We start from the raw sequence: 10,270 nt of genomic DNA on the forward strand, positions 1-10,270 counted from the left end.
ACAGGTGACCCGATCCTGTAGGTTCATGATCTACAACATTCGTAGAGTACGACCCTGCCTTACACAGGAAGCGGCGCAGGTCCTAATCCAGGCACTTGTCATCTCCCGTCTGGATTACTGCAACTCGCTGTTGGCGTGGCTCCCTGCCTGTGCCATTAAACCCCTACAACTCATCCAGAACGCCGCAGCCCGTCTGGTGTTCAACCTTCCCAAGTTCTCCCACGTCACCCCGCTCCTCCGCACACTCCACTGGCTTCCAGTTGAAGCTCGCAACTGCCACAAGACCATGGTGCTTGCCTACGGAGCTGTGAGGGGAACGGCACCTCCGTACCTTCAGGCTCTGATCAGGCCCTACACCCAAACAAGGGCACTGCGTTCATCCACCTCTGGCCTGCTGGCCCCCCTACCTCTGCAGAAGCACAGTTCCCGCTCAGCCCAGTCAAAACTGTTAGCTGCTCTGGCACCCCAATGGTGGAACAAGCTCCCTCACGACGCCAGGACAGCGGAGTCAATCACCACCTTCCGTAGACACCTGAAACCCCACCTCTTTAAGGAATACCTGGGATAGGATAAAGTAATCCTTCTAACCCCCCCCCCAAAAAAGAAAAAGATATAGATGTACTATTGTAAAGTGGTTGTTCCACTGGATATCATAAGGTGAATGTACCAATTTGTAAGTCGCTCTGGATAAGAGCATCTGCTAAATGATGTAAATGTAAATGTAATCTCAAATAAAACTGTGAAGGACCTCGGCGTTACTCTGGACCATGATCTCTTTTTTGACGAACATATCAAGACTGTTTCAAGGACAGCTTTTTTCCCATTTACGTAACATTGCAAAAATTATAAACTTTCTGTACAAAATGGAGCAGAAAAATGAATCCATGCTTTTGTCACTTCTAGGTTAGACTACTGCAATGCTATACTTTCCGGCTACCCGGATAAAGCACTAAATAAACTTCAGTTAGTGCTAAACACGGCTGCTAGAATCTTGACTAGAACCCCAAAATGTGATCATATTACTCCAGTGCTAGCCTCTCTATACTGGCTTCCTGTTAAGACAAGGGCTGATTTCAAGGTTTTACTGCTAACCTACAAAGCCTTACACGGGCTTGCTTCTACCTATCTTTCCGATTTGGTCCTGCCGTACATACCTACACGTACGCTACGGTCACAAGACACAGGCCTCCCTACAGTCCCTAGAATTTCTAAACAAACAGCTGGAGGCAGGGCTTTCTCCTATAGAGCTCCATTTTTATGGAATGGTCTGCCTACCCATGTGAGAGACGCAGACTCGGTCTCAACCTTTAAGTCTTTATTGAAGACTCATCTCTTCAGTAGGTCCTATGATTGAATGTAGTCTGGCCCAGGAGTGTGAAGGTGAACGGAAAGGCACTGGAACAACGAACCGCCCTTGCTGTCTCTGCCTGGCCGGTTCCCTTCTTTCCACTGGGATTCTCTGCCTCTAACCATTTTTACATTTACATTTTTAGTCATTTAGCAGACGCTCTTATCCAGAGCGACTTACAGTAGTGAATACATACATTTCATTTCATGCATTTTTTAACCCTATTACAGGGGCTGAGTCACTGGCTTACTGGTGCTCTTCCATGCCATCCCTGGGAGGGGTGGGTCACTTGAGTGGGTTGAGTCATTGACGTGATCTTCCTGTCTGGATTGGCGCCCCCCCTTGGGTTGTGCCGCGGCGGAGATCTTTGTGGGCTATACTCGGCCTTGTCTCAGGATTGTAAGTTGGTGGTTGAAGGTATCCCTCTAGTGGTGTGGGGGCTGTGCTTTGGCAACGTGGGTGGGGTTATATCCTGCCTGTTTGGCCCTGTCCGGGGGTATCGTCGGATGGGGCCACAGTGTCTCCCGACCACTCCTGTCTCAGCCTCCAGTATTTATGCTGCAGTAGTTTATGTGTCGGGGGGCTAGGGCCAGTCTGTTATATCTGGAGTATTTCTCCTGTCTTATCCGGTGTCCTGTGTGAATTTAAGTATGCTCTCTCTAATTCTTTCTTTCTTTCTTTCTTTCTTTCTCTCTTTCTTTCTCTCTCTCGGAGGACCTGAGCCCAGGACCATGCCTCAGGACTATCTGGCCTGATGACTCCTTGCTGTCCCCAGTCCACCTGGCCGTGCTTCTGCTCCAGTTTCAACTGTTCTGCGTATGGCTATGGAATCCTGACCTGTTCTGGACGTGCTACCTGTCCCAGACCTGCTGTTTTCAACTCTCTAGAGACAGCAGGAGCGGAAGAGATACTCTGAATGATCGGCTATGAAAAGTCAACTGACATTTACTCCTGAGGTGCTGACCTGTTGCACCCTCGACATCCACTGTGATTATTATTATTTGACCCTGCTGGTCACCTATAAACATTTGAACATCTTGGCCGTGTTCTGTTATAATCTCCACCCGGCTCAGACAGAAGAGGACTGGCCACCCCTCATAGTCTGGTTCCTCTCTAGGTTTCTTTCTAGGTTCTGGCCTTTCTAGGGAGTTTTTCCTAGCCACCGTGCTTCTACACCTGCTTCCCTTTGTAGTCTATAATAGTTTGCAAGCCCTGCCACATAAGACGAGCGTTGGAGCCGGTGTAGTATGATTCAATCTTAGTCCTGTATTGACACTTTTCCTGTTTGATGGTTCGTCGCAGGGCATAGCAGGATTTCTTATAAGCTTCCGGGTTAGAGTCCCGCACCTTGAAAGCGGCAGCTCTACCCTTTAGCTCAGTGCGAATGTTGCCTGTAATCCATGGCTTCTGGTTGGGGTATGTCCGTACAGTCACTGTGGGGACGACGTCCTCGATGCACTTATTGATAATGCCAGTGACTGATGTGGTGTACTCCTCAATGCCATCGGAAGAATCCCGGAACATGTTCCAGTCTGTGATAGCAAAACAGTCCTGTAGTTTAGCATCTGCTTCATCTGACCACTTTTTTATAGACCGAGTCACTGGTGCTTCCTGCTTTAATTTGTGCTTGTAAGCAGGAATCAGGAGGATAGAGTTGTGGTCGGATTTACCAAATGGAGGGCGAGGGAGAGCTTTGTACGCGTCTCTGTGTGTGGAGTACAGATGATCTAGAATTGTTTTCCCTCTGGTTGAACATTTAACATGTTGATAGAAATTAGGTAGAACTGATTTAAGTTTCCCTGAATTAAAGTCTCCAGCCTCTAGGAGCGCCGCCTCTGGATGAGCGGTTTCCTGTTTGCTTATTTCCTTATACAGCTGTCTGAGTGCGATCTTAGTGCCAGCATCTGTCTGTGGTGGTAAATAAACAGCCAAGAAAGGTATAGCTGAAAACTCTCTAGGCAAGTAGTGTGGCCTGCAATTTATCACAATATACTCTACTTCAGGCGAGCAAAATCTAGAGACTTCCTTAGATTTCGTGCACCAGCTGTTGTTTACAAATATGCACAGACCGCCCCCCCCCTGTTCTATCTTGCCGGTGCAGCATATATCCTGCTAGCTGAATATCCATGTCGTCATTCAGCCACGATTCCGTGAAACATAGGATATTACAGTTTTTGATGTCCCGTTGCTAGGATATTTATGATCGTACCTCATCTAATTTATTGTCCAATGATTGCACGTTGGCGAGTAGTATTGACGGTAACGGCAGCTTTCCCAGACGCCTTCTCCGGGTCCTGACCAGGCATCCGGCTCTTTGTCCCCTGTACCTGTGTTGCTTCCTCTTGCAAATAACGGGGATGTTGGTCCTGTGGGATATTTGGAGAATGTCTTGTGCATCGTCCATGTTGTAGAAAAAATCTTTGTCTAATCCGAGGTGAGTGATCGCTGTCCTGATATCCAGAAGCTCTTTTTTGCTGTAAGATACGATTGAAGAAACATTATGTACAAAATAAGTTACAAATAACGCGCAAAAAAACACATAATAGCACAATTGGTTGGGCGCCCGTAAAACTGCTGCCATTTCTTCAGCCGCCTTTTGGTGTTTGTCCCATTTTATGAATTCTTGGTTGGTGAGCAGAACCCAGACCTCACAACCATAAAGGGCAATGGGTTCTATAACTGATTCAAGTATTTTTAGCCAGATCCTAATTGGTATGTCGAATTTTATGTTCCTTATGATGGCATAGAAAGCCCTTCTTGCCTTGTCTCTCAGCTCATTCACAGCTTTGTGGAAGTTACCTGTGGTGCTGATGTTTAGGCTGAGGTATGTATATTTTTTTGTGTGCTCTAGGACAAAGGTGTCTAGATGGAATTTGTATTCGTGGTTCTGGTAACTGGACCTTTTTAGGAACACCGTTATTTATGTCTCACTGAGATGTACTGTCAGGGCCCAGCTCTCTCTCTCTGTGTCTGTGGCCGTGTTTGAGAGGATCAAAACCACAATGTATCATGGGTAAATTTTGACTGACTGACTGCACTCGTTTTGATGCTCTCGAACACGGCCGATGTCTGGTACGTGATCTCGTTCCCCTGGTGCGACGTTGCATGCATCAACCAATGGTTGCCATCGACTGACAGATTGCTATAACATATGATGTGGTTAGCTGATACTTAAAGTACCTATCCAGGCGTTGTAAGATCTGGCCCTTTGTCTGCCTGCCAGTTGCGCCTGTTGTGAGTTGGGCAGGAATCCGTGAATGCTGTAGTAGGCCAATCATCTACTATCAGCAGCATACTCGCAAATCGCTTGTCTCTGGTTTAGTGGCAGACCCTATATAATCCACCAGGTGTCAATGCATCATTGTTGTTGTGGCTCTCCTATCTAATGGTAGTAGCCTACATTGCTAGCCTGATCCCAGATCGACTTATACTGTTTTACTTACCATTGGCAAGACACAAGGCAGCACAGACAGAGCTATGGCCATGCTACACAGAGACATTGTCAAGGTTGTGCGCTACTGGTGCAGAAGTCAGGTGCAGGAGAGCAGAGAGTATTGTTCAGGCGCACACTTTATTAGGCAGAGGCAAACAACCGTAGGACGCACAAACCTTCAGCCAAAAGCGAAAGTGTAAAGTGCGACAAAGTCACAATGAAGCAAAAATTACTAACAATATAAACATGCTACGGGTGAACATGGTACCCGAAAAACCCAGCCTGGCGCATCACCCAAAAACACGTAACAAAGAACAATTCCACACAAAGACATGGGGGGGAACAGAGGGAATATATATATAGTGTGATTAGGGAATGTAAACCAGGTGTGCGGGGAAACAAGACAAAATAAATGGAACAATGAACAGTGGTGCGGCGATGGCTAGAAGGCCGGTGACGTTGACCGCCGAACGCCACCCGAACAAGGAGAGGAGCCGACTTCGGCGGAAGTCGTGACAGACATCTGGAACCAGACTATAGGCCTTTTGTTCCCTTTCAGGGAAATACAGGGTGATGCCTCATAATCGTGATATGACATTTACACTGGTCCCTTATCAATCGCAATGTATATTACATTGTACTGTAAAGCTACTGCATGTTCTGAACACACAGGCTACGAAAGATCTAGAGAAGACCTGGGCTACAGTTTTGTTACAGTATTACTTTTCATGGCATCTTCTTAATTCACATCAATGAAATCCCATATTTGATCCAAGCTTGACTTTTTCTCAGTTGAACTAAAGAGTAAAACTTTGACATCTACCTGCTGACACCAATGCACCTGATCACCCCAGACTTTATCAGTCTAGCATTTATCTTGGCAATGTTCCACATGGGGTTCAGGCTGAGGATTCTTGCACAACCCACACGGTACACAGAAATCCGGGGTGGACATGTGTTTACCTTGGCTCTGTGTTGAAGTTTAAAGTGCAGGCTATATACCAGGGCATGTGGACTCAGTCATTCTTCTAGTGTACCCCCGTCATTACCTGCTACAATACTTCCATCCTCTCACCCTGTCCTAACCCTCCCGATGATGAGTCGCCTGGGTATAGCCTTGGTTTTGGGGCTGCTGACGGGGGCATGGGCCCAGTTGTTGCTGCATAATGTGACCCGTCCGCCCTGCGACTCGCCCGACGTGGTAGCTGCAGCCCTGGTGGCCCAGGATTACCTCAATGGCCAGCACACTCACGGCTACAAGTACGCCCTGAACCAGATCGATGACATCAAGATCATAACCAAGGTGAGCCAGAGCTGGAGCATGGATAATAGAATAATCCACAGAGTCACATAGCCTGTACTTTAAACTTCATCTCTATATGCCTCATCTCTAGATTGGCATAGATGTATGATACAGTCTAGTGTGACGTCACACCAGGCAACATTCATTATTACAGATTGTAATGGAAATACCGGCCTCACGTAGATTGGACTTCTGTACTCGCAGAATGAGGCGGAATTATTGTTATGTTGTTTAAGTACATACCATTTTTTTTTTAAGTATGAAAATGTATGCACTCAATACTGTAAGTCTCTGTGGATAAGATCGTCTGATAAATTACTATAATGTAAAATGTAAAGACAAGATTCATTTTCAGGTTTTCAACTACCCAGGTCCTCACTAGTCTACAGCTTTGCAGATGTTTGAGACAGATAAAATAGACATATTTCGGTTTTGTTTACCCTAGTGTTCTAAAGAGAAATACACTTTTGATACAAAGCCCCTTTTTTCATGTGTTAACCTCTACATTTAGCCCTGGAGCTGTATTCACAGTGCTGATCTAGGATCAGTTTCACCTTTTAGATCATAATGAATGAGGTTATATGGACGACTGGGGTGGTCTGATCCTAGATCAGCACTCCCACTCAGAGACACTTTATATTCTAATAAGAGCGCAGATATAATATATTCCCGTTCAGTCATGCTCTCCAATGTTGTTCAATAGCCTGATGGATCAGAGATCTATCTGATGGAAGTGGACCTACTGGAGACCACATGTCATGTTCTGGACCCTACACCTGTCGCCAACTGCACCGTCAGACCGAAAGTAGTCACAGTGAGGCCAATTCTCCACTTTATTAAATAAATTTTCTATTCTACGTAGTTAATTCCAATGGATCATTGGTAATGTTGTTTGTTGTTTTTTAGGCAGTGGAGGGAGATTGTGATGTGGTACTGAGAAAGGTTGGAGGAGTTATGTCTGTCACAGCTTTCAAGTGTAAAACTGAAGGTATGCAATCTTTATGTCACATCTTTTTCAATCTAATCCAGTGAATTATATAATTTCACAATCCCGTTCCCCAGGCAAATAAAGTATAATCAACACATTCTGTGAACAAAGTCTGACAGTTACTGACTGGAGAGGTACCACAGAAGCGGGAAGGTGAGATCCCACTTGGCACACACTGGTTGAATCAACGTTGTTCCCATGTCATTTCAATGAAATTACATTGAACCCACGTGGAATAGATGTTGAATTGACGTCTGTGCCCAGTGGAATATAGTCACACACACACTAATACACTCACCTCCTCTCTCTTATCTGGTACCATGTCAAGAATCAACGGAGGACCTCTGTGTGGGCTGTGCCTCACTCCTTCCCCTTAACGACACTGCAGGCCTGGCCATGGTCTCTGCCTCGCTGGTCACCTTCAACAACAAGACAGGCAAAGAGTCATTGTTTGCAATCATGGAAGTTGGACGCATGTCAACTCAGGTAAAACATATTTTTCTGATCATATGATCATCATGTGGGCAAGTGCAATCTTCTAAAAAGAGTATGGTCATGTTTTTTATGTCCAAATGAAGTAAACATTTTTACGGCCAGTTTCCTGCACACAGATCTAGGCTTTTTTCTTTGTCCAGGAAACTGGCCCTACATGTAAAAAGTGAATAAGGGCTCCATTAGACAGGTTGATGTTGATGTGGGGCTCCCGAGTGGTGCAGTGGTCTAAGGCACTGCATCTCAGTGCTAGAGGTGTCACTACAGTCCCTGGTTCGAATCCAGTCTGTATCACAACTGACCGTGATTGGGAGTCCCATTGGGCGGTGCACAATTGGCCCAGCGTCGTCCGGATTTGGCCGGTGTAGGTTGTCATTGTAAATAAGAATTTGTTCTTAACTGACTTGCCTAGTTAAATAAAGATTAAATAAAACATCTCCTCTGTTTGAACATATACCTCCCATATACTAACTGTGACACAACTATAGTGGAAAGCTGTTATGTACTTCAATTCTGTTTGCAGGTTGTGTCTGGTGGAGCCAGATACTTGGCAGAATACGTTATAGTAGAAACTAACTGCACCGCTGATGACAGTGATGACAACTGTGTGCCGCTGACCAATGCTATGGCAGTAAGTATACATTATATCATGGAAGGAGGAATGCCCAAACCTGCATTCAAATGGCCATACTAGCATACAACTTAGAATGCATGCCCAACACATTGTTTCATTCTAGGTGGTATGATAGTGTGGTTACTGAAACATACTCAATGTCTTGGTATTAAATCAGTACCACCATATGACAAGCTAACACATTTCTTTTCTCTTTCAGCAACGTGGCTTTTGTCAAGTTGCTGGTGTGAGTTCTTTACACTCAATCCAGTGCAATATATTTGCTGCATCTTCAATGGTAAGAGAAAAGACATGCATTAATTCACACCTGTGAATAAGTAGGTGACTTGTTATCACTGATTTATTCATGTGTCTTCTAAACTCTATAAAGGCTATATCTTATTTGAACCGAACAATATGAATGAATTAATGACATTTTATTTTCTGGTCAAATCGCCAGTTGGCAACCCATCCCTTATGGGATTAATTGACACATAAACAAACATTACAATAATTCACTGTGGTAATTAAATGATAATTCTTCTTCCAGTGTTCTCTGCATTGTGCATCGCATAAAGAGTGAAAAAATGTAAGGTAAAAATCTATACATAATAGTGAATAAGGTTATCCAAACAATAATTATATCCTTAGAGCAGTAAAATAATATACATACATACATACATACATACATACATACATACATACACATAAATACATAATATATACAGATAAATAAATACAGAAAAAAATAGAAGGCATTTGAACCCAGTCTGGCACAAAGAGAAGATTCATATGGGAGACAAGCCTATACACAATATTTAATACACACGTGCCATCTACCACATCGAAGATAAATATTTTGACAATTTAATTATAGGTAGCCATTTTTTTTTATTCAAGGCTTTATCTAAATATTACGCAAACGGAAATACCCAATGGACAAAAAAACATTTCAGTTTCTCCTCATCACTCAGCCACATAATGCCAGGGTATATCAATAAATGCCACATGAAAACAAACCATTGCACTGACACAGTACTTTGACCACCTGTCTCTTGTTCTAATGTACAGATGCCTATCGTGGACACCAATGGCACAGTCCCGGTGCCTGCACCAGTGGTCCACGTCCACAATGGTAACCTCCCCAAGGTCCACGGCCTGAGGCACCACAAACTCACCGTCCTCCACGACCCCGACCGCAGCGGCCTTCTGTCTGCCGAGTCTGGCGAGTCTGGCGAGTCCGAGGAGTCCATAGTGCCTGTGGTCCCCGTGGTGGTGGTCCCTGTAGGTACCGAAGCGCCCCCTGTGTTCGTAGTCGATCCAGTTGTAGGCACGGATGCACCTGTTGTATCTGGGGTGGTGAAGAGGGAAGCCCCAGAACCAGTGCCAGACAGCCCAGCTATTGTGTCTGCACCTCTTGCACCTATGCCAGTGTGTCCAGGGAAGAAGAAATTTTTCTGAGAAGCGTTCAGATTTTACAAAGCACAGACTCTTTAATGTCGCAGTCATCAAACTGCATGCAGTGGGCCCACTGCATGATCAGAGAATACCACATAAGGGCTTGAGTCTGCTTCCTTGCTGAGTTTTCATTTTGCTTTTACAAGACCTTCATCATTAATTGGTTAGGCAGAGATTTACTACATCTTTACTAGCTATTTGTTTAGGGGTGTTGTCATTGGGTTAAAATGTAGATAATAAGGGTTAATTTACTACTCTCATTGCGCAATGGCTGTATGTACTCTGAACTGCTCTGTATCTAGGGGTAATAAAGAATGACATTTTACTTACTTTCTCATGTGTCTTTCATAGCTAAACGAGACCCCAGCAGAAATTGGCTTTTTATTTATCTGACTTAATGTCCAGCCCTTATATTTAGCCTTGCAATTAAGTGTTGAACGATTTTCTTTTCAGGACAACCAAGGCTACAAGTAGAAGACAACTATTTGACATAAACTGTTGAATTCATGAGATTAATTTTTTGACAAAAATATATATATATATATATATATATATATATATATATATATATATATATATATATATGTTATGCCAAAGCACAAACCTGATCAGAATGAATTCAAATGAATGCTGTA

At 44.2% G+C, this 10,270-nt stretch overlaps 1 protein-coding gene across 1 annotated transcript; it reads left to right on the forward strand.

The window, feature by feature from the left end:
* The first annotated feature begins 5,777 nt into the window (after positions 1-5,777).
* On the forward strand, positions 5,778-9,960 carry ahsg2 (alpha-2-HS-glycoprotein 2). The gene is made up of 7 exons (XM_014189797.2): positions 5,778-6,084; positions 6,788-6,898; positions 6,991-7,072; positions 7,401-7,558; positions 8,088-8,195; positions 8,398-8,475; positions 9,249-9,960. The coding sequence occupies exons 1-7, from the start codon at positions 5,875-5,877 to the stop codon at positions 9,636-9,638; spliced, it is 1,137 nt and encodes a 378-aa protein (XP_014045272.2). The 5' UTR covers positions 5,778-5,874; the 3' UTR covers positions 9,639-9,960.
* The last annotated feature ends 310 nt before the right edge of the window (positions 9,961-10,270 follow it).

Source organism: Salmo salar, chromosome ssa03 (assembly GCF_905237065.1).
Source record: "Salmo salar chromosome ssa03, Ssal_v3.1, whole genome shotgun sequence".
Classification (NCBI taxonomy): Eukaryota; Metazoa; Chordata; class Actinopteri; order Salmoniformes; family Salmonidae; genus Salmo; species Salmo salar.